Consider the following 15,464-nt stretch of genomic DNA (forward strand, 5'->3'; position numbering starts at 1 on the left):
AAGAAACTAGTGATAAAGAGAATCTCCAGGTGATTGTTTACGATATTTCGGAGAGAAATATTGGCAGAATCAAATTCACACTTCTAATATTATTGATTATGTGCAAGCAATATAAATCAATAAAGCCTCCACAAAGCAGGCCATAAACGTGCATTTCATGTACCGTAGCTGTGAAGTACATATATCACTGTAATAGTAACTTTTACAATAAATAGCACAATAATATTAATTTTTTTTCTTATTAAACGTTGGTTCTTTACTAAATGTGTGCCGTACACATTGGGCCATAGTATCTGATTTAGCAAATTAAGTAAGCGTTATCGTTTGTTGAGTATGTTAGATAAAATTCTAAGCTTTGATTGTAATTCTGGCATTGGTGGTAAAGCTTCTTCCATTAAATTTCGTAATCTACATAAATCAGGTAATTTTTCACACGATTCGATATTTAATAATTCTGTAAAGAATGGTTCCCAAGCGGCCTTCTTTGCATACCTGTATGTATATAAATAACATAATATTTTAGGTTTATTTACAAATGTTAGTATTCGCAGTTACAATATTAGTTATAAATTAATGATCTTACCTTGGCAACTTTGAATTTATAAACCAATGATCACCAACGTTTGATACTCTCATATAATTACCAAATAATAAACAATGGCTCGTGGCCGCCAAACAATATAAATCTGTCTGATACGTCCAAGGCCGTCCAGTTTGCATTTCAATGCAGGTAAATTCTTCGGTTTTTATGATATGAGTAAATGTTGTTTTTTCTGGTAATAAACTCATATCTATACTGCATCCAAAATCAATCAACTGTATTGTTGGCCTAACATCCTCTGTTGGTCTATTAAAAGAAAAAAAAAAAGAAAAAAAAAAAAAAAGAAAAGAAAAAGGAAAGATCAAAATCAAATTGTACTTTATATTACTTGTAATTATTAATGAATTTTATTGTATGTGGAAAATTAAATTATAAAAATACTTACAATCGCATAAATAAGAAATTATCCGGTTTTATATCTCCATGTATAATTTGGCATTTATGTAAATGTTCAACAATTTGAAGCATTTCGATAGTAAAGAAAATAGCAAGTGGTTCTATTAATGGTTTACCGGTGGACATTTTAACTTGATTAGTTACGGCTAATAATGTTCCAAATTTGGAAAATTCTGAAACTAGTACACTGCCATTATTTGCTATATAAGCTATTGAAACATCCATAAATCCTCGAAGCTGTAATCAATAATAATGGTAATGTATATAACTAATGATTATTAAGATAATTTATTAAAAATAAATAATGTGTAATATGTCCATACCATATGTGGATTTTTAAGGCGGGTTTTTATTTCCCTAACAATATAATATTCCCAAACCCATGCAGGTTTTTGGGTTTTTAAAGCAACACTGTGACCTGTCTGCATATTTACTGCTTTAAAAACTGTTCCATACATTCCTTTCCCAAGGCACTTTTCCAAATTATACGCTTCAGATCCTTTAAATAAAAAAAGAAATTAGAGAGAAATGAAAATACTTATTTACAAAATATATGCGCATATTTCTTTTTTAAACTAATTTATTGATATAATAATAATGATAATGTAAATTATTTATAGTTTACTAACCAAGCGTAATCATAGTAGAAGGCACAAACTTATTTAAGTTAGTATTTATTCTCATATATCCTTCTGCATGTTGTGATAATGGAAATTTCATGTTTTTCAAAAGACCGGCAATTAAATTCTTATCAAAAGGATTAATATCTCCAGAAGGAAGTTGAAAGATTTCTTCTTCCACCTGTTCCATTGGTTCATGCTCTTCGCATTCCATAGTATCAGTTTTTTCCTGATTGTCTGTTTCACTACTAAGTTTAAAATTGATAGATTTTCGTAAGTCACAATTATTCTTTATTTCTGACGTTATTTGATCCACATTTCGTTGTACCGTACGTGGACTTTGAGCATGTACAGCTTGAATTTGAGCACGCATTTTCTGTTCGTATGGTTGACTGGCCGCTATTACAGAATCGTTATGTGTTTGTTCTATATAATGTTAGAAAAATATTATTATTTTAATAAAAATACTTTGGTAGAAAATATTTAATAATATATTACATAATGATGAATATATACTAACGTAATCCCGATTCTTTAATCAAACTCATTTCCTCTCTTGTTAACGTAAAACCTAAAGGAGCTGTTCTTGTATTGGCACTAGAGGCTGAACTACTTGAAACATATTCCCTAGTTGATTCCATTATAACACTTAATTTTTCATCTGCATTAGCATTATTTACATCTGGAATTCTATTAAAAATAATAATATATTATTAAATGTTAAATCTTAAATACATTTATAGTTTCATTTGATTTATAGTTAATTATTATATACGTATAAAAAGGGAAATAACGTACGTTTGATGTGGAACATTTTGGCTTGAAAATTGTGGCACATCCTTTGGTCTATGCGATAATCTAAAATGGTTAGTCATAGGAGTAGAACTACTTAATAAAGCATTGCATGCTTCAGTATAGCAGGTATCATTCGGTCCTGATAAGGGTGCTATACCAAGGGTATCATCCGTATACAAGTTATTTTCTTCCGTTAATTTTGGTGGCATGTTTTCCTCGAGTGGTCCATTATAATCAATAACAATGGCATTTTCTTTATTTTCAGCATTCTCCAAATATTTTAAGTCTCTACGATTCATGCCCGGTGATTTGATATATGGTAATTCAGGAGGCATCCTATAAGGTTTATTTGCCTCGACATTAGGTTCACTGTACGATGGATAATGTAGTGATTTTTGAGGTTCTGAATTTTGTTGTAGAAGAGGTGGTTCCAACGAGGACGGATATTGTTGATATCCTATATCATTTGGTAACATATTGCCAAAGGAAGGATGCTGCATTTGCTGCATATGATGATGCGGATGGTGTGCCTGATGCGGTAAATGTTGACTGTGTGGCGAATGATGATGTACATGTGAATGGTGATGTTGAAGTTGTGAATGTGATTGAAGGTGTTGAGACTGTGAAAGGGATTGATGATGCAAAGAGTGTGCTTGTTGATGGGGTTGTATCAATTGATGATGCGGATGATGTGATAATTGTTGTACTTGTTGATCGTGATGCTGAAATAAAGTTTATTCTTATTTTCTTATATATGTATATATATATATATATATACACACGCACGCACATACATAAAAATCAATACTCTTTTGTGACATGCTAGATAATAAAAACATATATTATTATTGTTATTTGTTGTTGTCGTACCTGTATTTGGTAATGATACGTATTTTGTAATCCATGATTTCCATATGGCGTGTGTTGTGCCGAAGATACATAACTCTGATGAGGAGCATGAAAACTTTGATGATTTTCTTGATCGTCGTATGGTTGTATGCTATATCCCTGATGATGTTTACTAGACATTGCGTGCTGTGTCATTGAACTATCCATATGTATGTCAAAAGATAATTTTGTTCTAGAATCTGTCATTCGAGGTGGTATAGGATTACGAAAACGTGGCGTAGCAGGTGTAACACTTGGAGAATGCCATAAGTCTTGTACCGCTGATATTGCTTCTTTTGTATTTACAGTAAGGCTTTGCCCAAGTAAATGTTCCTCATTATCCGTTGATAATGATGAGGTATGATGTGAATGCAAATAACTTGTTTGTAATTTTCTTTGCGTATTTAATTCAGCTTCCATTCTTTGAGCTTCAATCCTTTCTGCTTCAATTCTTTCAGCTTCTATCCTTTCAGCTTCAATTCTTTGTGCCTCTATTCGTTCAGCTTCGATTCTTTCAGCTTCGATTCTCTGTGCCTCGATTCTTTCGGCTTCTATCCTCTGTGCTTCGACTCTTTCAGCTTCGATTCTTTCTGCTTCAATTCGTTCAGCTTCTATCCTTTCAGCTTCTAATCTTTCAGCCTCTAATCTTTTCAATTCTTGTTGCTTTGCGTCGTGTCTTTGATTTTCTAATGTTTGCTTGTCAACTTCATATTGTTGCCTTTGTAGTTCTTGTTGTTCGATTTGGATTCTGTGTCTTTCAATTTCTAAATGTTCGATCTCTCTTCTTTGAAGCTCCAGATTGTGTTGCCTTTGTACCATCTTTTGTTGTGCAAATTCTTGCCTATGTTGTTGCAATTCTTGCAATGTAATACTGTGATTCTGAGATTCTCTTTCCATAATTTTTTGTTGATTTTGTAAATCAGGATTTCTTGAACATTTATCGTCTATATCCAAGTCAGAATACTTTTTATGTATATCCTGGTTTTGCCTACTTAAAATATTGATATGTAAGTTATCACATTATATAAAAATATTGACAAATGATGAAATTGCATTTATTAGATAAAAGAAAAACCTTTTAAGAAGATAACGTTGAGCTCTAATTTCTTCCATACTTATATCCATATTATTGGCATAAACTATTTGTTTAGGATAATGTGGTTTAAGTATAACATTTGGATTTGGTCGATCTTGTACACATACAGGTATCATCATATGTTCAGGATACTTGCTTCCATCGAAAAATGATGTATGATTAGGAAACAATCTTATTTTTTGCATATCATTGTCATCTATTTCATCTTCGTGAACTAAAAATAATATAATGTTTAAATAAATACCGCACACGCACGCACGCACACGTACACACGTACACACATTATAATTCATTTAATTATAATGTGTGGATATAATACCTTTAAAAGCAGTTTTCACAGAAGATGATAATAAATTAGATTTTTTCATTCCACTGTTCCATGGACCAGGTTTAATTGTATTTTCCTTATGCATATCTTCAATTGGTACATGATCTAATATACTTGCACCTTTCATTTCTCCTGCTATATCATCCTAATATTTTTTTTTTTATCATATTGTATTTAATTTTTTATATAATAAATTTCGAATATAAAAATTTGAATATATTGTCTACTATTTGACATTTACCTGATATATCTGTACTCGAGAATTTGGTCTTGTATTCTGCATTGTTGTCACTTGAGATATACTACCAGGAAAATAATCACGCACACGATGTCCGGTTCGTATCGTACTAATCCTTTTACCAGCTTTAATTGCTTTCAATGAACTAAATGCTTGTCTCTGTTCAAATATCGATACATCACCTCTATCATCCACGCGTCCAAGTGTTTTACGAGCTACTGCTAATTGAAAGTTTCTACAAGGAGTGCGATTATAACAATTAATTTCAAAAATTATTAAATTATTTATGCTAATCAATTTTATAGTATTGAAATATATATATATATATATAACAATAAGAATGTCTGTAATTCTTACTTATGTGCATAATCTAACTCATCTAATGGTTCTGCTCGAGCTCTTAAACCTAGTAAATAAATTTCATCTGCTTGTTTATAATCCTCTATTTGTTCTAATTCAAAGGCCCATGCTCTGTATATATCTGCTACCATGGTTCCGATTCCATTATTATATAAAAGTTGATATAATTCTAAAGGATTCTTTTGCATATTTATCTACAATTAAGGTATTTAATAAATTATTCAATTTTAAAACATATTTGTTGATTATTTAAGAATAATGACTTACATAATTAATCCAAAGACGTATATATCTTTGATCTTGATAATACTTTGTTTCTTTTTCAAATGTGGCTAAACATTGTTGTAATAACTTTCCAATGTGTGATTCATGACCACTCTTTGGGTAACTTTGTTCGATCCAGAGTATATATTCATACCAATTCTCTAAAGGATCGTCTCCTTCGTAATTTCTAATTGCATCTTCATACATTCTAAAATGATCATTGTATTTCTTTTAATAATTCTTTGATTATTAATAAAGGGTACCAACAAAATACAAAAACTTACTGCTTTTCTTGAAGAAGTAATTGTTGCGTTTCCACATCTTCCTGTGCCCTTAACGCAGTTCCCAATTGAGCAGCATTTCGTCCATAACGAAGTGGCTGAATGTTTTCCTTACAAAGAGCAATAACTGTTGCAGGATCCATTCCTTGCTTAACAATATATTTCTTTCACTTTACACTCTGAAGAAGAAACACTATAATATTTGAGTTGATCTTCAAAATGAAAGAGATATAAATTAAAACATGGTAATAAAATATGATATACATATATATACATATATGTATATATATATATATATATATATATATATATATATATATATATCGTGAAAACAATACTTAATAGATTATATTAATAACCTGTAAAGAATCGTAAAATCGTATAGGAAGGGAAGCCCAAAGTATAATCGAATTATTATTAAAACATAACGATAATTATACATTATTCGAAACGTAAATAATTTTCGTAATTATAAAATCGTACAATGTCGGCATATATGTATCTTTACAAATGGTATAACAGTTATAGAAATTCGTGACACAAACAACGGCATATATAAACTAAAGATTCAAAGGGGAATCTTTCGTATTTAATAAACATTGAAAAATAAATATCTTCACTTACCACAATCGTGCATAATATTCTTAATATTACTCTCGTTATTTAAATTCGAAGTTAACTCAATCCGATAATTGCAATAAGGACGCTATCGGGATAGACTATGTTAGGTTAGGTCTTCACTTAACGACTATCAAACCACCAACGGTTTTCGATGTCTTCTGCTACGGTGCACTTTCAAATGATCTCAAAGGAAAGCGACACTGTCGCCAAAATACGTTCTCGCGAGAAGATGCGTTCTTTTAAACAGAATCGATAAAGTAAAGCACGAAAAGGACAGACTCGATAAGTTTAACGTGATTTTCACGCGAATCACTATAAAAAATTACCAACAGTACGAGCAAGTACAGCTGTTAGAAAGGGACCTCGTTTTTGGTCCCATAAGTTCTCCGATCTACGTGTGTTACTATAGCAACACTGAGAATTGTTACCCATTGGTCCATGGATGGTATGTCAGTGGTTCTCAAAATTTTTCCAATAAATAACTAACGCGGGAATTTAACCAATAACGACGTGATTCTTTGTTATTGGATGATTCATTTTTTTTCCTCTGTTTTCATATAGAAATGTTATAGCATCAGATGTTATTGGAAATAATAAATATTATATGAAATCGATTTTTTTCCTATTAAATATATTAACGATAGTGTATTTTTATCTCTCTCTCTCTCTCTCTCTCTCTCTCTCTTTATATATATATATATATATATATATATATATATATATATATATATGTAATAATATACATCTTATTAGAAATTTATAATTTGGTATTGTTTACTTTTTCTTTCAGATCAAATATTTGGAACAGATTTAAGTGGTTCGATAGTTCATCCGATATCAATAATTAAAATTTGTCATATAGCTGTTTTTTTTTTTTCCTCGTACAATGTATTCGTGGTCATTTTACATAATTTTTTTACAATCATTGATTCAAACTTATATGAGACAAAATCCTTATTACGTTTCTAGTTATATCTTTTTGTATTATATGCAATTTAAATTTAAAAGATTAATGAAAAAGAAAATTCATTGTTTTACATTGTCGGATAAAACTTTGAATTATTTGATAAATAAACAAATTGAATGTGTAAATGATTATATCGATCCTTACACGTGTATATTAATAAACATAGATGAGATTAATGTAACAATACCAAGTTGGTTTTATTTATGTTGCAAATCATCTTTTAAGAAATATAAAGTATTAGTTGTACCATTCGAAGACACCGAGCAAAATGTAATATATGTTTCTGAAACCATGAGATATAATTTGGAGATTGTGTTTCATTGTATAGATTTGAATGACAAACTTTTTCTCAGTAAGTGTAATTCGTTTCCAATTCATATGATTAATAAGATGTAATCAAACATTTCAATTTTTATATTTTTCAGTTCCTGCAACAGATAATATTGTTAACTTTGCGACTGAAGTTAAAGTATCATTAATCTCTAATCCCTATGATTCTTCAATAAACTTAACGGATGCATTGTTAAAAAATTACTTTTCTGAGCCACGCTTTTTAAGATGTAACGATGTATTCAGCATTGATGTAAAGGAATATGCAAAGGATCGTATATATTCCGTAACTCAAATACCATCTACAATGTATTTTAAGATCACATCTCAAAAACTCAATGGTAATCCAATTAGTAAAGGTTGTTTTATTGTACAAGAAGAAACAGCACTTATACAAGAAAATAATATAAATAGTTATCTTCCTTGTAAAAAAAGCTACTTGCTTCCAGAAAAATTAATTTTACGATTAACTTATAAAGATTTAGATAATAATTATTACCTTAAAACTTATCCATCAGTGTTAGTAGAATCTTCAAACTCTTTAAAAGACTGTATTGTACCATTTATAAAATCTGGTGAGAATTATATTATTATAATTGTTTTGTATACATATATATTGTTTAGGATACAGTGAATGACATTTTTTTTTTGTTTTATAGATATCCAGTTACATATAAAACCTGTATTTCTACTAATTGGATCATCAGGCTCTGCAATTCATGAGATAGTAAAAATTACTTCGGAAACAATGGGTTTGCATTTACTTAATATAGATTTTGGAGAAGTCCAAGTTTTAACATCAGCACAAACTGAAGCCAAATTACGTATTTTGATGCACAATGCCAAAAAAACTGCACCATGTATACTTTGCTTAAATAATATTCAGGTATTTGAAATGTTTTCTATACATTACATATATTAATTTTTTGCGTTATTAAAAAAAAAACAAAAATATTATTTATATAGATCTTTGGTAAAACATTTGAAGGGCAGAAAGATGAAAGAATTATATCTGCTTTTGCAAGAGAAATAAACGATCTTTATAGCAAGAAACTAAATTATCCTGTTATAATAATAGCCACTTCGGATGGGTCTGAGATCCCTGGAGAGTTACATAGAATATTTACGGAAACAATTAACTTGGAAAGTTTAGATCGTCAAAAGCGAATGGATATTATAAAATGGCAATTAGCGTGTCAAAGAATAAATTATGATGCAGATTTATTAAACATAGCAGAATTATGTTCTGATTTTCAATACAAAGATTTAATTGCTTTGACATTGCATACTATAAAAATATATTGCAAAAGAACAAAGCAATATTTTGAGCATTCCATAACACTAACAAAGGATGACTTTGTTGAAGCTTATAGTAATGTTATTTTAATATAATATTATTTTATAACATTTATTATCTTTTTCAGTTTATTTAATAGAAAAATTTTTAATAAAATTTTAATTTCATTTTCAGAATATATCCAATCAATAAATATGGATAGCAAAGGAATGCCACATGTACCAAAAGTATATTGGAATGATATAGGTGGCTTAGAAAATTTAAAACACGAGATCACTCGTAGAATTCGTTTACCCATGTTAAGTAGTTTTAATTTTGGACAATCCGGCTTACTTTTATACGGTCCACCTGGAACAGGAAAAACTCTTCTTGCTAAGGCAGTTGCAACTGAATATCAGCTTCACTTTTTATCTGTTAAAGGTCCTGAAGTTTTAAATATGTATGTTGGACAAAGTGAACAAAATGTTAGACAAGGTAAAAACAATTTATATAACGATATAAGATAATATAATTAATTTGAATTATTATTAATTATCTTTGTAGTATTTGAAAGGGCACGCTCTGCAGCACCATGCATCATTTTCTTTGATGAATTAGATTCGCTGGCCCCTAATCGTGGCAGAAGTGGAGATAGTGGTGGTGTTATGGATCGCGTTGTTTCTCAGTTATTAGCAGAAATGGATGGTCTTGATAGAGCAACCAATATTTTTATCATAGGTGCAACAAACAGGCCAGATTTAATCGATCCAGCCTTACTTCGACCTGGTAGATTCGACAAATTATTATATGTGGGAATTCATACAACTCTTTTTTCTAAACTTAATGTTTTAGAAGCATTAACACATAAATTTAAATTTTTAAATCATGGAAAAGAGTTGATGCAACTTATAATAGATTTACCCATTAATCTTACTGGTGCCGATTTATATTCTATTTGTTCTAATGCTTGGCTAAATGCTGCTCGTAGATTTCTTAATACTATTAATAATATGCAGGATAATTTAACTAAAGAAAATTATTTTACACATATTCCTGAACAATTTAGTCATGTAACTGTCGAATTATTAGATTTTAAGGAAGCAATAAATAATTGGAGTCCATCTGTTAGTGAAGAAGAAATGCGAAGATATGAAAAAATGCAAAAAGAATTTTCTTCTAGACAAATATTAACTGTCGATATGTAAAGATAGATTTTGTACATATGTATATTTTACAATGAAAACAATGGAAACATTTCACTATATTTTCTATTTAATATTTTAACACAAGATCGTATACTCGATAATAAATTCTACAAGTAGATACATAATATTATATGAACGTTATGCTATTTTATTTCAAGAAATATATAAAACAATTTATACATAGTAAATAATGAAATCAAGGAAAACTATCTACATTCTATTCTAAATATTGCACCAATCGATTATTCTTACCATAATTGCATGACAGAAGAAAAGGAATAATCGAAAAATTATTTTTATGGATCATAAAATTTTCTACTTTGCCAATACGATATACATAATACAGCATGATAAATATACAATATAGAAAAATAGGGCGGCTAAACTTACCAAGTCTATCTATAAGGACGTATATAATTTAAAGATTGGGATCGCGCGAATTTGCTTCCAAGATATTCAATATTTTAATGCGATATGTAATAGGTGAAGATTTTTTTTAAAGATTATTTTGAAAATATTATCTACCTTTAAAAAACTAAATATGTCTGGATAAACGAATACATATAAACAATTGCATATCAACTTACGTTTCTTTCTTCAAAAATTGCACATGGAGAATTAGGTTTTGTTTCATAAATAATATCCAATAAGTTGCGTGTCCATTTATATTAAATATAGTTTACGATGTAATCTTTGGTATAATCAAGAGGTAGATTTTTATGGCTTAAAAGGGGGTATATATAAGAGCGGAACACAACTTTCCTTTGATGTAAATGATTTTCTTTCTTGTGTTTTTTTTTGTTTTTTTTTTGTTTTTTTTTGTTTTTTTTTGTTTTTTTTTTATAGTAAAAGCACTTTTTGTATCCTAATATCATAGAAACTTGTTTGAAGAAAGCGCATGCTTGTTTATACATATTGTGCTATTACTTATAATTTAAAGCCACGTAATTTTTTTCTTTTTCTATTTTCTTTTTCTTTTTTTTTTCTTTCTTTAATATATACGTAGTTGGTACATGATCAATGTATGAATGTAGAATGATGTAGGACAAGTTCTAATTACAGAGATATTTTTCAGTGCCTACAATATTCAAATGTGTTTAATATTGAAATAAAAATTTTTTTCTTAAATTCAAATACAGTTCTCTTATATAGCTTCGGTAATATTAATTGAAATATAACTTTATGAAATGTGTCAAAAAAATCTTTGCATATATATTTCCGAGAATTATTTATTTCTTTTTATTTTACCTTCTTTTTAAGTTTTAAGAGAATATCCAAAATATTAATATATTAATGTTTGATATTTCAGTTCATAATAACAATTTAATATTTATTCCTTAAAAGAATCATGAGGATGATTCATTTAACAAAGTTATTATCCAATTAATAATGCCACTTCATTGCCCGTAGAAAATAGTAGTTTACAAGCGCAATGCTATTAAAATACACTTTATGTTACAAAACATCGTCATTTACATTGTATACACGGATTATATAATATTAAATTGTTATAAAAGTCTTAACGTGATATTTTAACAAAATATTTAATTTGATGTTCAAATAATTTATAAATAATATATAAGAAAATTTATAATTATAATAAAAACTAAAAAAGTTGTCGTAACTGTGTGAGAACCTTTGAATAGAAATTATTTGTTGAAATTGAGAAACGTTGAGATATTTATAACAATTAAATAATATCCGTATCAATACTATTTCAATATATGTGCTTTTTCTAATCGTCAAATTAAGTTATTAAAATGACTTTTGATATTTTTTCGATCGTAACGTGTATTTATCATTATTATTATTATTATTATTATTATTATTATTATTATTATTATTATTATTATTATTATTATCATTATTATTATTATTATTATTAGGTCAACGATGGGATCAGTACAGTTCGTAACATAAAAAAATATGTTACCAAGTAGTTATTAATATATAACTATATATATAAATAAATAAATAAATAAATATATATATATATATATATATATATATATATATATATATATATATTCAGTTAGTTGTGCAAACTACATAAGAAAGGATCGATAATAATATAACCCTTGTATAGCCAGTTTATATACTAATCCCAATGTGTAGGAGTTAAAACATGTAAATGATACTTAAAGACTAATTATTATTTAACTATATAACCTTCTTCTGTTTATTGTATATCAATAGGATACAACAGCACAGTCAGGGGCTCTGCATATATTGCAGTACACATATCAAACATAAGTATCACATTTGATAAATACGTTAAACGTATTTGCACGTGTGCACATGATTTGTGCAACTGTCTATCATTATCATCATCATCATCATTGTCATCACCATCATCACCATCATCATCATCATCATCATCATCATCATCATCATCATCATCATCATCATCATCATCATCATCATCATCATCATCATCATCATCATCATCATCATCATCATCATCATCATCGTTATCTCCGCACTGAATATAATGAAATTATTTTATCTTTTCGTTATTTAAATAAAACATCGAGGAACACAATTTTTGTATTATATTTGTATAGAAGAAAAAATGAAAAATTAAAAATGAAAAATGAAAAATAAAAATAAGAACAATGTGAAAGGTCATATAGTATGTAGGTGCTTGGTAGGTAAAATTTACGAAGAAAATACTTTGTACTCGACGGGTATAAATAACTCTTTTTCAATAATTACATTTTCATTCTATTTTTATTATTTTGTTTGTTTGTTTGTTTATGTTATTACTTTTGGTTCAACTCCCTATCGCTCCTACCCCCCGATCAGAAATCGTCAGTCCCAAATTTATCGCACAAATCTACCAAGCTTCTTCTATATAGTACTTCAAAATAAGAGACGCCTATGTATTTATGCAGTTTCGTGCTCCGATAACATTTATCATTAATTAACAATGAAGATTAGAGACAATATGAGCAATCGATATATAAATGTTCATAAATAATTTATTTTCATACTAATTAATATTCTTCAACGAATATCATATTGTTTCTTCACTCTCTTCCTTCTTTTTTTTTTTGTTCCACCAAGATCGAACAATTTTCATAGTTAGTTATCTCAAACGAAAGCATTTTTAGCGTAAGTGTTGCTAAAAACAAATAAAACAACTAAAGAGAAAGAGAGAGAGAGAGAGAGAGAGAGAAGAGAGAGAGAGAGAGAGAGAGAAAGAGAGAGAGTTATATTTAATAAAACGCAGCAAGTTTAATTGTCTAAAGGATTTTTCACTAACACCACAGAGTCTATATCTTTATATTCAATCTATGTAGGATCTTTAGATATACTCTAATGGAACACGATCAGGATTTGATCGATTCGATATCAGAGTTGTTTTAACGTCATTCTAAATTTTCTGTTTTATTTATTTATTTTTTCTTTTTTTTTTTCTTTTTCCAAAAGAGAAGAAAAACTATGAATCGGTGATTGTTGTTGGTAGTAGACACATGTAAAGAGCTAACACAGACAGGATCCGTAGATTAATGAACGTGTTCCACGTCAAAAGTAATGTCTTGTGGGTAAAACCGGTCATGATCCAGCAGTGGTCGAGCCTAAAAATCAAAAAATCAACATAATTGATCACGCGTGTTGATGTCAAAAAAACAAATATATAAAAGAAAGAAAAACAAAACAAAAAAAAAAGGAAACGAAAAAGAAAGAGAAAAAAGGAACAATGTAATCAATTGTAAATTCAATTCGTATATTTGTAGAAGCGAATTTCTTTTTACCGGGTCAAGAGGATTTCGTCGCGAATTCGTGCAAAATGTCGCACGCCATTTCAAAGTCATTCCTTGTGATACCCAAAGCCCTAATCACAGCGTCCTGAGCGAAACCAAGTGAGGTGAGCCTAGCGATATGTTCAACATTGACATTTTCATAAGCAGCGGCCTCTGGTTTGCTTGTTGGACCATTAATATCATCCCTGGCCTTCATGAGAGCAGTTAATCGTGCTCGGTTTACTTCGAGATTAATATTCTTTACAACGTGTTGCCTCGTACCAGGAATGACAATCGTATTTTCATATTGATGATCTTGTTTAGAATTTTCTTTACTGCTACCTTTTGGTGGTCTTGGTGCGGACAAGGGAGGTGGTACTGGTGGTACATTGTTTGTAGCGGTTAACGTTGTAGTTGTAGCCACCGATGTTGATGTTGTTGTTGCTGTTGTTGTCGTTGCTGCTGTTGTCATTGCAGTAGTTGTTGTTGTTGTCATTGCCGTAGGCGTCGTTGTAGTCGCCGTCATTATTGTTGTTGTTGTTGTTATTATTGTTGTTGTAGTACAATTATTTGAAATGATACGATTTGTTTTTTCTGGTAATATCGGTGGAGTCTGAACTGTGATGGATGCATGATTTCCATGATTTTGTCGTATGTGACCACTACCTCTGACTACTGTGGGTGGTGCAGGTACAGGTGGCACAGGTGGTATCGGTGATGGCGATGATGCTCTGTGCAGCATGTCGTACTTCGCCTCGTTATTAACTGAAAAAAAATTAATTATTATTGTAATTGGTAATTTCTTTCGAGTAAACTTTTTATTTTACTTATACATATATACCTAGAAAAAAGAAATATATATATATATATATATATGCATAATTAACAAAAAATACATTAAAATACTAGTAATACTAATAATAAAAAGGATATAATAATAATAATAATTAATTTTTCGGGGTGGGGGGTACCTTTATTGTGTTGACAATCAGTAGTAGAACTTAAAATAACAGTGATATTAGAAGACGGTGGGGGAGGTGCATTTTCTTTTGGAACGACCAAATGTCGACCATTTCGAAGATGATTATTTGGCGTTGGTGATGGCGATGGTCGTCTTGGAGGTAATGGCGGACTTGGAACGATTCTTCGAGGTGGTATTGGTGAATTCGTAGGACTGATATCTTCTTCGTCATCTGTATCGTCGCAAATCAGTCCGTTCCTTAGCTCCATTATATCCTAAAACATCCAGATCAGAAGAGGGAAGTCGTTAATGATGTCATCGTTCTAAAAACTTATCCAATCTTAAACGGATCTATAATTTGATTTTATATTATATTTTTTAAATTCGTTAAGAATATACAAAAAGCAAAGAAAAAAATAGAATTTCTCCTTTTTTTTTTATCTGTTTTTTAAGACGAGAGAAAAACAATTCAACGATTTTCATTGACTACT

The 15,464-nt window shown here is 29.4% G+C and overlaps 3 protein-coding genes across 9 annotated transcripts in view; 1 reads left to right on the top strand and 2 right to left on the bottom strand.

Annotated features, from left to right (window-relative positions):
• LOC124946601 overlaps nucleotides 1-6,889 on the bottom strand; it is a 7,279-nt gene extending 390 nt beyond the window's left edge. Inside the window, exons 1-15 of one of the 4 annotated variants that reach the window (XM_047487480.1) lie at nucleotides 6,492-6,889; nucleotides 5,871-6,046; nucleotides 5,590-5,794; nucleotides 5,320-5,516; nucleotides 4,966-5,197; nucleotides 4,716-4,869; nucleotides 4,376-4,610; nucleotides 3,283-4,288; nucleotides 2,416-3,134; nucleotides 2,138-2,307; nucleotides 1,627-2,043; nucleotides 1,321-1,496; nucleotides 987-1,234; nucleotides 584-847; nucleotides 1-492 (exon numbers count right to left, since the gene is read on the bottom strand). The exon at nucleotides 1-492 is cut by the window's left edge and continues 390 nt beyond it. In XM_047487480.1, the coding sequence (XP_047343436.1) occupies nucleotides 318-492; nucleotides 584-847; nucleotides 987-1,234; nucleotides 1,321-1,496; nucleotides 1,627-2,043; nucleotides 2,138-2,307; nucleotides 2,416-3,134; nucleotides 3,283-4,288; nucleotides 4,376-4,610; nucleotides 4,716-4,869; nucleotides 4,966-5,197; nucleotides 5,320-5,516; nucleotides 5,590-5,794; nucleotides 5,871-6,010 (4,338 nt within the window). In that variant the 5' untranslated portion in view covers nucleotides 6,011-6,046; nucleotides 6,492-6,889 and the 3' untranslated portion in view covers nucleotides 1-317. Of the gene's footprint in view, nucleotides 493-583; nucleotides 848-986; nucleotides 1,235-1,320; nucleotides 1,497-1,626; nucleotides 2,044-2,137; nucleotides 2,308-2,415; nucleotides 3,135-3,282; nucleotides 4,292-4,375; nucleotides 4,611-4,715; nucleotides 4,870-4,965; nucleotides 5,198-5,319; nucleotides 5,517-5,589; nucleotides 5,795-5,870; nucleotides 6,080-6,491 lie in introns of those variants that run through there. The other 3 variants (XM_047487477.1, XM_047487478.1, XM_047487479.1) reach the window with 3 other exon arrangements.
• Nucleotides 6,641-11,138, top strand: LOC124946602 (peroxisome assembly factor 2). The gene is made up of 7 exons (XM_047487481.1): nucleotides 6,641-6,933; nucleotides 7,279-7,807; nucleotides 7,881-8,360; nucleotides 8,445-8,671; nucleotides 8,752-9,157; nucleotides 9,257-9,556; nucleotides 9,626-11,138. Exons 2-7 carry the CDS (start codon nucleotides 7,375-7,377, stop codon nucleotides 10,264-10,266), a joined length of 2,487 nt encoding a protein of 828 aa, XP_047343437.1. The 5' UTR covers nucleotides 6,641-6,933; nucleotides 7,279-7,374; the 3' UTR covers nucleotides 10,267-11,138.
• A 2,399-nt stretch (nucleotides 11,139-13,537) lies between these two features.
• The window catches only part of LOC124946603 (E3 ubiquitin-protein ligase CBL), a 49,011-nt gene continuing 47,084 nt past the window's right edge, over nucleotides 13,538-15,464 (bottom strand). For 2 of the 4 annotated variants that reach the window (XM_047487483.1, XM_047487482.1), the window contains exons 6-8: nucleotides 14,984-15,248; nucleotides 14,025-14,777; nucleotides 13,538-13,847 (exon numbers count right to left, since the gene is read on the bottom strand). In XM_047487483.1, coding sequence (XP_047343439.1) covers nucleotides 14,029-14,777; nucleotides 14,984-15,248 — 1,014 coding nt within the window. In that variant the 3' untranslated portion in view covers nucleotides 13,538-13,847; nucleotides 14,025-14,028. Of the gene's footprint in view, nucleotides 13,848-14,024; nucleotides 14,778-14,983; nucleotides 15,249-15,464 lie in introns of those variants that run through there. The other 2 variants (XM_047487484.1, XM_047487485.1) reach the window with 2 other exon arrangements.

Source organism: Vespa velutina, chromosome 2 (genome assembly GCF_912470025.1).
Source record: "Vespa velutina chromosome 2, iVesVel2.1, whole genome shotgun sequence".
Classification (NCBI taxonomy): domain Eukaryota; kingdom Metazoa; phylum Arthropoda; class Insecta; order Hymenoptera; family Vespidae; genus Vespa; species Vespa velutina.

Bases quoted from the DNA above. Each gene is read 5' to 3' on its own strand.
- LOC124946602 (XM_047487481.1), top strand. From the start codon at position 7,375: ATGTATTCGTGGTCATTTTACATAATTTTTTTACAATCATTGATTCAA. The intron at 9,158-9,256 runs GTAATGTTATTT...TTTCATTTTCAG, and splicing joins TGACTTTGTTGAAGCTTATA to AATATATCCAATCAATAAAT. The intron at 9,557-9,625 runs GTAAAAACAATT...TTATCTTTGTAG, and splicing joins TGAACAAAATGTTAGACAAG to TATTTGAAAGGGCACGCTCT.